Source organism: Saccostrea cucullata, unplaced genomic scaffold (genome assembly GCF_032062105.1).
Source record: "Saccostrea cucullata isolate Sc308-1 unplaced genomic scaffold, CSIRO_AGI_Scuc_v1 ctg164, whole genome shotgun sequence".
NCBI lineage: Eukaryota > Metazoa > Mollusca > Bivalvia > Ostreida > Ostreidae > Saccostrea > Saccostrea cuccullata.
The window spans coordinates 278,613-293,149 of record NW_026937694.1 but is presented as its reverse complement, the minus strand read 5'-3'; the positions used below and the strand labels follow the sequence as shown (position 1 = coordinate 293,149).

Below are 14,537 nucleotides of genomic sequence, written 5' to 3'. Positions count from 1 at the left end.
CAGGGTCAATTTTCAACTTGTTGACGTCACCAGGTGCAAGAAAAAAAAATATCAAGCTGTTGAAAAATGACCCCGGGTATAAATTCAACGACTTTTGGTCTCAATATTCAACGTTGAAAAATGACCCCGGTTCAATATTCAACGTTGAAAAATGACCCCCGGGTCAATTTTCAACTCGGGTCAATATTCAACGTTACACCGGCTCATAACTTCAATACTATTAGGCCTATAGGATTATCAAACTTTGTCAACTGGTACTTCTTGGATAGACGGTGTGTCGCGCATAAAAAGTAGGCCACTCTGACCTTTAATAAAGATGCTATGGCTAAATAAGGAAAAAATCCTGACCGGCTCATAACAAGAAAACTATTAGACCTAGAGCTGTCAAACTTGGCAAAAATATACATCTTAGGTAGACGGTGTGTCGCGGCCTATTTCAAGGTCACTTTGACTTTAATTTAAGTGAAATTTTTGAAAAAAAACTAATTCTTTTAAATTTTCAATTTCATAATCCTAAAAAATGAAAAAAATTATAGTTGTATCCTTGTTAAAAAATGTAAAATCAAGTAAAAAACTTATTTTTTCATCATATACTTTATAGCAATCTGTAAGAAATGTTAATGTTATGAGAGGAATGCAGTTTGTCTCATGGGAATAATTAACAAGCACTGGTCAAGAAGAATTTTGATAGCAGAAATGTGCATGTCAAATTAGAGAGAAATTAATGAGTTTATTGTCAAGAGCTAAATGGAAGACCATCTCTGACCATGCAGCTGTTGTCTCTTGGGAGTTGGGCAAAAAGAAATGGCCTCATAGTTGAATGTGTTAATTATTAAGAATTCTTGATGGCTAGTTCAGATCTTTCAATTAGTTATTTGGTGTAATGTAATTAAAACAAATTGATATTTTAAAATACATTATTTGATTAAAACTAAATTAATATTGTGTGATATAATAAAAACTAATTATACATATTTACATTGGAAAAAAAAATACATTATTTTCAGTTTTTATATATTTGCAATAAATTGCAGAGTGCCATGTCTTATCAAATTTTATAGTCTAAAGAATAATTTCTGTTTGATGTTTTTTAAACTGTAGCATTTTTAGTCAATCATAAAATATGCAATAAAAAAAGCAGCAGATGGATATTTGTTAAGCTCTAACTCAGCCAGTTTAGAATTATGTGATGTCCCATACGAAAGTTCGAGGCGGAATAGGCACGGCATGGGCACGGCTAAGACATGGAATCCGCACGGGTTTTTAAAAAGTTGCACGGGTTCTGCATGTCCAAGACACGGACACGGCTTCCATGTTCTAAAAGTGAGTAATCCTCGCTCACAGAAACCCGTGCGGAGGCACGGAATCCGTGTCGCAGGGAGACAGTTTTTAATTCAGACGGGTTTTGCTTCAAACTATTTATTTATATCTCACGGCTTTTTACTGAGCATGCTCAATCATAACTTCCTTTATTTGAATATCAAATTGGAGGGATTCATGGTCATGAGCTAAGAATGTGTGTTTTTGCCCTAGTTAAAGGATATTAAACTAATAGATGTCAGTTGGAATTGTATTTATGTCAGTCTGGGATAATTTCTTCACTTTTGAACTACTAGTAAATGCAGTAAGTGTAATCTAGAATAAATAAGTCAATTTTTCAATTTCTATGATCTTCCTGTATTGCAATGTTGACAATGAACATGATGAAATAGTTTAGGTTTACTTGAATGACTTTAGTTGGGCTTTCACTAATCCTTTATATATAGTATATATTTTATGTGACATCACTGTGCTAGTGAAAGTTTTGTTTAAACTAAATTCTTTTTCAGATTGTGCAAACTTAGCTACTAGATTAAATTACAATTGAATATTGTACATTATCAATAAAATCTTAATTAAAAACTAGCATGGATTGTAACTGATAAAATTAATCTTGTTCACAGAAAGTAAATGGACACATTCATATAAGATTTTTAGCTTTTAAAATTCTAAAACTAAGCATTAATGTAAAGCAATATGAAGTTAGTTTGGTTTCGGTCACCATTTTGGCATCAGGAGATTCTCTGAAGGCCATGACCTAGATCTAGACAAATGCACAGATCCCGTGACTCCTTATATGGTATATGGCACGGCTTTTTTGACACGGGTTTCCAAAAAACCGTGTCTCCATATATGGACAAGGACACGGGTTTCAGACACGGGTTGACAGAATCCGTGAGTCCATATATGGAAACTAGCACGGCTTTCTGACACGGGTTTTGAAAAACCGTGTGATTTGGTTTAAATATTTCGGTCAATATCCCGTGCCGTGTCCGTGCCTCGACCACATTTAGGCACGGTTTTCCATACATAATTTACATAGGAGCACGGAATGCTAAAGCACCCGTCGGGTTTCTGGAGACGGAATCAGTGCCTGTGCCGTGTCTAGGCCGCCCGGACTGTTTCGTACGGGGTATTATTTCTTATAATTATTGCCTACACTCTTAGACATGTATGTACAATAAATATGATAAGAAATTTATGGAAATTAGATCAATCTTGTAATCTTGAACTTGGTAATCAAAGTTACCTGATTTTCTTGCACTCTAATTACCAATTTGTGATGATTATTGAACAATATTTGACGGGCGTATCATGCTGTGGCGGGGCACTTTATTGACATTTAAGAAGTAAGACTATGTTCTTTAGCTTGTGCACTGTTTGTCATGATACATGTAATACACTATGAAAAATGCAAGCATTTCAAATTACATGATTTTAACCTTTGAACTTCTTTGCAAAAAAATATATATATGAGAAGTTTTATTCTACATATGACTTTTATTTCTAATTTTGAGAGATGGAATTTTAATAATTTAAGATTTATACAAGTTTATAAGCTCATCAAATTGTAATTTGAAACTCTATGAGAACCAGTTCCAAACTTGTACATAAACACTATGAAATTACATATTGTGATCGGTATTTTACACTTAATTAATTTGTGGACGGATAATGTGCTTCAAGGATCGAGTTACTCGTATAGCTCGTACCTTTCAAGAGGCGTAGCAGAGTCGGCCGAGGATTGTCGTATGGTAATACGCATGCAGGAAAGACAGACGGAAATCTTTTTGGAGGATTGTTGGAAACACGTACTATGATAATTAGCTATTTCATATATTTTCAATTTAATTATTCATCTGAGTCATTCTTCATTTGATTGATTGTCAGATTCTGCTGCAGTCTAATAAATGTTCTTTTCTAAACTATTCACGGATGTCATTTTTTTTCTTTGCGGGCAAAATATCATGATCATACAAATAGTAAATAAGAAGATGAACACCCATAGATTGATTTACATCTTGAATGCTAGCTAAAAAGCAGTTAACAAGATTGGTGTCAGAAAAAGGGAACTTAAATAAAGAGTATCACACATCTTAGGCAAAATATTGCAGAATCTGACCTCTAGTATCCTTATTACATTCGATCACGATTGACATTGGAGAGAGGGTATCAAAAAGGTAGAATAAATTAGGTATATTGATTGATGTTTGATTTATTGGTCTGTCACCTCGCGCGATGAAGCTACATGGAGAAAGTAGGCAACACATGCGTTCCTTGGAACCTTCTAGTTTGCTTTTATAAAAAAATTTTCCAATTTATATGATTTAATTTTTCAAGTAACAAATTTCGAAATTGTCTAAAACTGTGTAGATAAAAAAAATTGTTGTCATAGGAAAAACATGAAAATCAAGCTAATTCAGAGAATTCGTGTCCCCCGCTTAGGGAAAAAGTCGGATCCCCCTGACTGAAATTGTAGAATTATTAAATGTATAAATGTATACTGATGCAAATAAAATACATGTAAGTCAATATGCGTATAAAGATTTGATTGCTTATTCTTTATTATGTGTATAGAAGATTCTTTTTATATGGAATATTAATCACACTGTAATAGTGATTTTATAACCTCATAAATTTTTCTTTTCACATGCTGGATACTATCATTTAAAAAAAAAAAGAAAAAAAAAAAAAAAAAGGATAGTCCGAGATTCGATCCCGGGACCTCTCACTTGTAAAGCGGGAGACATACCACCAGACCACGGATGCGCTTTAATTGTCGTCAAGTATATGCAGAAGTTAAGTCACATACATGTATATATTCATGCTCGATATTGTCAAAATTTTACACAATCCATGGTGTTTTATTTATTTAGCCTTTATTAAACAGTTCTAGTAGATGTAATAAGAACATAAAGTCCGCCGAGAACCTGTTTTATACGCAATAACTCTCCGCATGCCCCTGTGCTAAAAATAGCGACATGTAATACTATAAATACTAATAAAACAAACGGGGCGGGACACTTTGAGAGGGGTGAGAGAGGTCCTAGGGAGTTTTGGTATAAAATTACATTGCATAAGCTCAAAATCTTCTTGAAATATCGCCCGGAAATGATAGTGTTACACACAGACAGAATGTATAAATTTACGACCTTGAACTTTGACCTTTTGACCTCAAAATCAATAGGGGTCTTCCTTAGGCCACAGGGAGTTGTTATGTAAAATTTCATTGCAATACCTCAAATGGTTCTAGAGATATCGTGTGGAAACGAAAGTGTTATAACAGACAGAATTTGCTTATTTATGACCTTGACCTTTGACCTTTTGACCTCAAAATCAATAGGGGTCTTCTTTAGTCCATAGGGAGTTGCTATGCTAAATTTCATTGCAAAAGCTCAATGGGTTCTCGAGATATCGTGTGGAAACGAAAGCGGTACAGACAGACAGAAAGACGGACGGACGGACGGACAGACGGACGGACGGACAAACCCAAATTAATATCCCCCACTTTTCAAGCGGGGGACAATGATGGGCCTGAAATATGAAATCAACATCATATTATGGAAAAAGTTGTAGGGAACTTCGCCAGAATTGCAGCAAGTTCATTCAGTCGCCTTTCAAAAAGACATATTACAGATGTACTGGGACTGATGTCCTTTTCTCACATGATCCTATAATTCTTTTCAAGATGACGTGCTTTTGGTGCTTACTCCAGCATTGTACCTTATCCCAACTTGACTTTTAGAGGTCCGTGTTGCTGACTGCTTCGAATTTGTAATGTTCCATTGGTCATCTGAGATTGATTTCTGTTCAAAATATTTATATTTCATTCCTCAACAAGGTTCCAATATGTCTGCTATTGAATGGTATTAATTTTGCAGAAAATGAAAATAATTTAAAAAAAAAATGTCTCAAACCTATTCCTTTTTTGTTACCCTATTGATATATTGTAGTGTGTATTGACCCTTTTATCTAGGTCTATACAAGTGGATTATTACCAGCTCTACAGATTGCAATCTGTTGTCGGACACCTGTTCATCTTATAGCTAGCGACGCATCAAAACATCATTAAGAAAATTATATGCATGAAGATTGATTGTGCATGCTTTACCTCTCATTCAGAAATATTTGCAAGACGAAAGGGATACCAAGCGGGTGTTCTACGTTTTCCTCTTGGAAAGACTGAGCTAACAAAAAGAAACTTATTTGACCCTTTTCAAACGAGCAATCAGCGACCACCTATTAGTTAAAGTTTAGGATATTATGGACTTTGGATTATAATTTGCAGAATGTCAGTGGTTTGATTTTGGTTTAAAACATAGTGATATTATCAGCAAATCTGAGAAACAGTACTATTTTTTTTTTATACGATGCTTGAAAAAAATAGATTATTTAAAGTTAAAAAATCTTCGAGTTTTGCAAGTTAATTAAAGAATTTAAAAAATAGCCTAAGGCTTAATGATATTTTTATTCCTTGTATGGGCTCATTATCTTTTGAATAGCTTTTTATAGTGCAAATTTGCTTTACTGGCTTTTCATTATTATATTTTCTTTTTGAAAACACAAATTTACATGATGTCAGTTGTATTAAGTTTACATTTGTTTGTTGAAAGTTGAAGGGCTCGGATTGAAGGTCTTATAATTGCACTCGTTTAGGAGACTATGTATAGAAGTACATGTACGTACCTTTTTGTCGTTAAATAAGTTTAACGATATCACCATAAAAGCTTATATTATTGAATTTCGTTATATACAGTCATGTAATAACGTTCGTCAAATGACGGTTTTCCTGCATAATTGAACACGATAACATTCTTTTATAGACATAAACCGTAATTACCTTTTTTGATGATGAATTTTCGAAAAGCTTGTCAAACACGGCAAGCAATGTGTTATTGGCATTTCAGAAACGATTAAAAACCAATTGTCTAGTTGAGTGTATGGGAGAATTTAGAAGTTTTAACGTTATGAAATAGATACGCAGTTATGATAATGCTGTCCGAAGACTTAAAATGCCTTGAAAATATACATTTTATTCTGAAGTAGATTTTAATTTTAATATGTATTCCTTGTTTGAAATTGCAGACAACTTGAGATAATAGTTTAATCAGGTTTTATTCTAAAGCATTTATGTATTGTCACATGACTGTGTTGATCACGTGACGGAGATTCTTTATTGGCACTAAGGCACATATTTATATACAGAAATGTGTTGTTAGCCATATACATGTATTGCAATATATTATACTACTGTAAGCTTGTTTCTAATATCAAAACTGTCTCTGATTGTTTGCAACAATTGTTTCAAAACAAAAATATTGTGCAAAGTTTGTTACATTTAATTTATCAATTCATCGTGATCTCTTGTACATAGAAAGTACTGGGGGTAGGTTTAATTTTTACTCGTTTAGAAAATATTTTAGGAGAAATTAAATTTACCTGCATAAGAAGGGTCTCTTTTTCGTGATTTATAAAAAAAAAAATGGATAAACTACACACAGTCCCCCAGCCAAATTCAGTTAGAATACGTACTTTTTTCTTGTGGATTCACACAGAATATCTTCAATTTGTCCTTGTTTATCACTTGTGCCATTCCAATATAAACACGATTCATAAATTCTAATTCTGTCGTGGACGTGGACGTACTAGTAACTTGACGTCGAAGGGGAGCGTTTCACAAATAAATACTGCTTTAGTCTGAATGTGTGCATATCGAATAAGCAAAAGGAATGTGGATATAAAAATTTCAAATGTTCAAAATCATAACAGCACACTTGAGCTTAAAAACAATCCTAACACTTGAATTAAACAGCAAGTTCCCAAATAAATCTACATGCCATGAACAAATTATGACACTTTCCCCGTTATGTCAGCTCAGGTATGCAGTTACCTGACGTCATATTCTATTAGATATTTTACGGGCAGCCTTATCCTAGCTGTGTATTGTTTATCCCAACTCTTAGTTATTCATACACCTTATCCTTCAGAACACGCATATTAAAAACATTAGTTTATATCGAGAAAGTCGATCTAATCTGAAAATCAATGGTAAGAGAAAGTCTAAAAATGATCACAAAACGTCACTTAATTCAACATGTGTTGTGTATACATCCATGTTATGTTCTTTGCGTCGATCGTTTAAAGTTCCTCATTTCAATTAACCCTATTAATACGGAAAAATCGGATTATATCCCCAGGAAGCATGAACCAGTTTTCAATCCAAAATTTAAAAAGTCATACCTCAAAATACAGTATAAGGATTTAAAAGATGTCGATATATTCAAGTATATTCAAAAAAAAATATTTTTCATTGGTACAGGGATAAAATAAAATACAAATTTTAATGAAAAACTCAAACTTTAATCTAAAACACTTTCGCCCCATGCGGGCTCATCAGTAGATTTACTGAATTTACTGAATTTCCGATCATTATCTACTGATGAGCCCGCATGGGGCGAAAGTGCTTTAGATTTAAGTTTGATCGAGTTTTATTATTTACATTTGGATTTTATTCATGTATATATATGTTTAGGCATGATTTTTAATGCTGCATTTAAGATCTTCTATGATGATACGTATGTATGACGAGATTCTGTAAACCAAATCTATTTGTATGCAAGAAATTTTCACGAGAGCCTCGTCATCGCGAATATTTATCGCCGCGAACAGGTCCTTAGGGTCTCTGTGTCACTTAACAACTGATCCAAACTAGACTTGATCGAAAAAATTAATTGTCAAGGACTAATTTTCGCCTGGTAAATCGCGACATAAATTCGTTGCAGATAAAAGTTGGTTTACAGTAATGAGAACCTTTTGTACGAAAAAAGAAATCAGTTTAAAATTATTTCTCTTAAATTCATCAACACAAAATTTTAGATAACCGACTTTTTTAATAAACGTGAAAGATCTTTTAAAAATTCAGTTCATTTGTTTCAATTTCATTATATATTTCCCTGACTGATCCATGTATGTCCTCACTCGATCATGACTGTGGCACAATGTGGTTATTGCGATATCTGAAATTCTTGATTACTGCAACTCCAATGACATGTTAAGTTTCATTTGATAGTTATAAAGACGGCGATGTGTCCGATATACACTCAGACAGGAGGGAATATAATTTGAACGTTTTCATACATCGTGTCGTTATCGGGAAAATTGACAGTTGTGTCTCTCAGATCCCGAGAATAAGTTTTATATTTCCGATCATACATGCATACAACAACGTTAGTTAAAATCATAAGTACGTCCACAAAACCAATCACTACTATAGAAATAAGGATGATTCTGTTGATACTGGAAGGCTTCTTTGTTGGAACTCTGCTTGTAAAATTTGTGTACATGTATGGGGATGACCCCGTCGTCCAGATGGTGTCCTTTTCCATTACTGTACTAATGACTGTAGAATGGTCTTCCATTTCTATGAATAAAGAAATACTGTAAAAGCAATATTTTCAATAATTCTGATTTCTTAGTTTTGATTGTGGTACGTAAAATTAAGGATGTTCATAGGAACAATTGGTTGTTGATCTGTACTGAATGATATTTTCTACGAATTTGTAAAAGAAATGAAATCAATCAACCTGTTGATGGAACTGAACAACCTCGAGAAAAGTGACACAATTCCATCGAACATTGACAGTGTCCTTGACACTTATCTCCATAGAAAGGAAATGGACATTTTGTACAGTTTATTCCTCCATATCCTGGTAAGCATTCTACAATAATATTAATTCTTGATTAGTTTTGAAAACAAATCAATTCTACAATAGGAAATTTAAAAACATATTAAGCAACGAGAAAACAACTAATGTGTCAAATGTTATGTCAAATTAAAAATACACAGTCACAAAGGTTTGGATGAAAATGCACTTTCAAAAACTTTTATCCAAATAACTTTTAAACTGTGCAAAAAAAAAAGACTTGTAAAACGCAACCTCCATTCATAATGTTTGGAACTATAATTAAAATTTAATCTATGTAGGCAACTTTACATTTATATACTGTTAAGTTGGTAGATACAGTGTAATAAGAAATCGTCATTCACTCCACCATCATAGTTTTATTTTTAATCTAAGTCAATCTGTACATGCATATGTGATACATAAAACATATTAAAATGGTGCCTATAAAAAGCTGCTAACTTTGTTCGACTGCGTTCGAAGTGATCGTCGCATATTCTGTTACGCATATATATATTTTAATTATGTAATTTGGATATTCCCTTTAATACTATAACCCATGGATACTATATTGAACAATAAATGACATGCACTTGAGAGAAAGGGTTGGGGTAACTTTTCATAGCTTGAACAGTGCTGCCATAATATTTTGTTCTTTTAGCATGCCAAAGTAATTTTCATACATTTCATGTAATAAGAAGTGTAATATATGGAGGAATCGTAGAGTATTCAACCCCAAAAGTCAGTAAAACAACACAAAACAGGAGCAGAGGAAACATCTGCAAAACATCAAAGGTGGTAACAGGTACCATGGAGGAGTAAACATCTCCTGCTAACCGGTCACACCAGCCGTGTGCCCCTTGTCATAATAAACTTAAAATGACAATTTTATCTACATGTACATCTACATGTACGTCAACATTTCTACTACCTGATTCGAATGCACAACAGATTCTCTCATTCACTTACTTTTACAATCTTGACTTTCGTTATCCCACGAGTAGTCTGGACAGCAACCTTTGAAACCTCTGTGTGAATGAATTTTATACAAATGGAATTAAAATTTGAATACTGTAAATTTATTATATTTGGCGTGTACGATATTTGGCAGAAATGTATAGCGGGAAAGAGGTTTGTTGCTTTATTGACAAGATTGATACTATACTGTTCCATGCAAATCTCCAGCATTGCAGACAAACAAAAACAAAATTCTATTTCTCTCTTTCTTTCCCTCCTTTAATGAAATAGATTGTTTCTGCATGTCCACAATAATGTAATAATAAATATACGAAGTAAACATCCCACCCTACCCCTCCTTGCTTGACGTGGACATACACATACACTTCTGATTTGTTAACCAAGAACTACGAACTCTAACTCTTGATTCTCGCCTACATTTTGCACCCATTAAATTCAATATTAATGGCAATTTGGCCATTAAATCTTTGTTTAATACAAAGAACAGTTATATGGTAACTGAGTAATCATTTTAGTTCCAGCGCTAGATAGTAAATTATCATTAATTTCAGCTCTTGAAAAAAAGGTGGTAGACTATATTTTCTGGTGAAATCGAACTTTCAAGAATCGCCATATCTTGAAATAGTCTTAGATATGGTAAAATGTATCTCATATCTTTTCTTATGTTTTACGCAAATAAAAAAAACATATCTAAATTAACAAAGTACAATTATTTAGTTGTAAATAGCTTTAAAATTGGTGAAAAATCAGATTTTTTTTTTCGTTTTTTGTCTATAAACATTTGCCCCCCCCCCCCCCCCGTGAAACACAAAAAGCTTTGGGATAAAATTGTAAAATGACAGTCTATATTATCTGTAAAAAGGATTTTTTGTTTCACGGGGGGGGGGGATGTTTTAAAAATATTTTCCGTTTTCTGTTGATTTCTATAGTGAAAAACACAAGTTTAACCAAAATTATAAAGTTATCTCTCTTTGATATCCTAAATAAGTAACGTTTTATGAAAATTCATATAAATATCTATAAAAATTTTGAAATTCATTCGAATATGTTAACTTTTGAGAATTGACATAGAGGTAAGCGGGAGAACAATACTATCGTTCGTAGTTCTTTATTCATGTTGAATATGCATACCTTTATCAAGAGCTTTTAATTAACCCATGGTCAATCTTTGGTAATAAAATATGTGTTATTGTTTAGAAATTTAATAAGACTATCAAAAATATGCCAATCAAAGTTAAATTAGTTCTGCATAATTAAGTTCAGTGTATTCAATATAACTGAAATCAGAGTCAGAAAAACGATACATTTAGATGTATTTATGTCCGTAAAAACCCTAACATTGGTCTCATTATTTTAGTTCTAAATATTTCTACAGCGTGTTTCCTATGTTGGTTACATGTATAAAACTGAATCACTTTCATGAATGTTTTTGTTAAACACAGTCAAAAAAAAATTATATTTTGTTTTATTACATATTGTTTTATTACATTTTGCGATGTCTTCAGTGCAAAAATAAAATAACGCAAAACGTAACAACGAAAAGCACGTTATTATGTTCCCCAAACGGAGTTTGGGAACATATTGTTTTTACTCTGTTTCTTATTATGTTCCCCAAACGAAGTTGGGGAACATATTGTTTTTACTCTGTTTCTTATTATTATTATTATTTTTCTTCTTCCTGGGTACTTTTTTGTCCGGGAGTGATCTTGTAAACTACTCATCCGACTTAGGTAAAACCTTTTTAGGGTAAGTAGGCATGTTATGTAGATTTGCGGAACGAAGGTCATTTTGCGCGCACGTGCTTGCAAGAGCGTGCACGTGCAACACGTGAAATGACCGATTTAATTGATATAGGCGTAACTTTTCACATTTTTGATGAAATGCTTTGAAACTCATAATATAAGGATATATTAGTAGCATAGACAATATGACATGGTCAAAATAGCAAGATCTCACGCGCATGCACGTGCGCTTCGCTCTGATTGGCTGAAACTCAAGTCTCAATATCTTTCTTGTTTTTTGACGAAATCCTTTGAAATTTTGAACATAGCCATACATTATAATATCCTACAACAAGATATATAGCAATTATCATGAAAACACGTGCATGCACGTGCGCTGCAATCTGATTGGCTTAAACTTTAAATAGCTATAACTCCCTTGATTTTCAACCAAACAGGATGGGATTTGGATCATAGATAAGTATAATGAACCTCTACAAGAAGGTATAGTCACCATGCACATGCATACACGTGCGTGTACGTGTGCTGCAGTCTCATTGGCTGAAACTTTAAACAGCTATAACTCCCTTGGTTTTCAACCAAACGAGGTGGGATTTAGAACATAGATAGATGTAATGGACTTCTACAAGAAGGTATGGTCACCATGCTCATGTGTGCACGTGCGTGCACGTGAAATGAGTAAAATCCAAAATACACTTGAATGAGCGTATTTTTTAATACTTTTGGATTAAATACGTTAATATTTAGTTTATTAAAATATATAGATTGTGTAGACAATATGATATGGTCATTACGCACATGCATTCACACGCGCACGCGTGCAATGCTAAAATTTGAATGAACTTGGTACACTTCTGGGTAAATGTTGTTAAAATCTCAAATGCATAGAGTTTGTCTTATTTAATGAAGCTTACAGGGGATATGGCACCAAAAGGGAGTTGGGGAGCGTTTGGGGAACATCTGTAACGGTCCCCGTTACAATTAGCCCTAGTTATTATTATTATTATTTTTTTTCTTATTTCTTCTCCGGTACTTTTTTTGTCCGCGAGTGTTCTCAGAAACTGTTCACCCAACTGAGCTAAAACCTTTTTAGGGTTAATAGGTGTGTAGTGTAGGTGTGCGGAACGAAGGTCATTTTGCGCGCATACGCATGCACGTGCATGCGCGTGAAATGAGTAAATTGACTGATATATTTAATATGGGTGTAACTTCTATATTTTTTGATGAAATATTTTGAAACTCATTATATAAGGATATATAAGATGTATAGATATGACGATATGGTCAAATTTGCATGAACTCACGCGCATGCACGTGCGCTTTGCTCTGATTGGCTGAAACAAAAACCTCAATATCTTTTTGGTTTTTCGATGAAATGCTTTGAAATTTAGAACATAGTCATACATTAGGATACCCTACAATATGATATATAAAAATTTTCGTGAAATCATGTGCATGCACGTGCGCTGCGATCTGATTGCCTGAAACTTTAAATGACTATAACTCCCTTTGTTTCCAACCAAACATGATGGGATTTAGAACATAGATAGACATAAAAGACTCCTACAAGATGGTATGGTCAACATTCACATACATGCACCTGCGTGCACGTGCGCTTTGCTCTGATTGGCTGAAACAAAAATCTCAATATCTTTTCTGTTTTTTGACGAAATAGCATGAAATTTAAATCATAGGCATACTTTAAGATGTCCTACAATATGATATATAATAATTGTCATGAAAACACGCGCATGCACGTGCGCTGCAATCTGATTGGCTTAAACTTTAAATGGCTATAACTCCCTTGTTTTTCAACCAAACAAGATGGGATTAAGAACATAGACAGGCATAATAGACTCCTACAAGAAGGTATGGTCATCATGCACGTGCGTGCACGTGCAATGAGTAAAATAGTGTAGACAAGATGACATGGTCATTACGCTCATGCGATGTTGTTTAAGTCTTAAATGCATAGATTCTGCCTATTTTAATGAAACTTACAGGAATCTGGCACGAGAAGGGAGTTGGGGAGCGTTTGGGGAACATCTGTAACGGTTCCCGTTACAATTAGCACTAGTTACATTTTGCGTTGATCTCGACGCCAAATGTAGTAACGCAAAATGTACTAGTCTAAAAATCGTGTTATTACATTTTGCGTTAATCACGACGCTAAATGTAATAATCAAGGTTAATTACATTTTGCGCTGTTATTACATTTCGCGTTGGAACAACGCGTATTGAGCGCAATAAAATGTGTTCATACGTATGAATTTTCTACATACTGAAAGGGACAGGAAACGCAGGAGAACATAATGTGCGGGGTTTTTTTTTTACTATGTGGCCGAAATTTAAGAAAATTGGTCAGATGTACGGTAAGTATAAATGTTTTGCAATCTAGTAATTGAATTGCATATGTGAATAAAAAGGCAAGAACATGTTGCTGAGCAGTTTGTTTTCAACTTTTTCCTCTCAATATATATCGTAATGAAAAATTAAATACTCATATACACACAAATATATAATTTAAGGCTTACTTAAATGAAAATTGTAAGCAAAATGGTACTGTATATGCCAGATGAGATGATATAGTTTAAGTTACATGAGTAAGATGACCGCAAAATATTTCTAGCATGATACCATCCATCGATTTATGTTAAATTCTGTACAGATACTTACCTCTCACATTTCGGTATAACTGAAGAATTTGATAGAATAAATATGACCTCCAACAAAAATGATATTAAAGTAAACAATATATAATCCATTAAATATATAAAAATGTGACTGACATCATAGTTTTGTCTGTATATCTGAA

At 33.5% G+C, this 14,537-nt stretch overlaps 1 protein-coding gene across 1 annotated transcript; it reads right to left on the bottom strand.

Annotated features, from left to right (window-relative positions):
- Positions 1 to 8,190: 8,190 nt before the first annotated feature.
- On the bottom strand, positions 8,191 to 14,537 carry LOC134248688 (uncharacterized). The gene is made up of 4 exons (XM_062731090.1): positions 14,399 to 14,537; positions 9,972 to 10,030; positions 8,904 to 9,038; positions 8,191 to 8,740 (listed from the first exon to the last, which is right to left on the bottom strand). Exons 1-4 carry the CDS (start codon positions 14,485 to 14,487, stop codon positions 8,421 to 8,423), a joined length of 603 nt encoding a protein of 200 aa, XP_062587074.1. The 5' UTR covers positions 14,488 to 14,537; the 3' UTR covers positions 8,191 to 8,420.

What these genes read in the sequence shown, in the direction of transcription:
- LOC134248688 (XM_062731090.1), bottom strand. Translation starts at nt 14,487, where the DNA reads ATGGATTATATATTGTTTACTTTAATATCATTTTTGTTGGAGGTCATA. An exon ending in GTTATACCGAAATGTGAGAG is followed by an intron (nt 10,031 to 14,398) that starts GTAAGTATCTGT and finishes TCATTCACACAG; the next exon opens with AGGTTTCAAAGGTTGCTGTC. An exon ending in CGAAAGTCAAGATTGTAAAA is followed by an intron (nt 9,039 to 9,971) that starts GTAAGTGAATGA and finishes ATATTATTGTAG; the next exon opens with AATGCTTACCAGGATATGGA.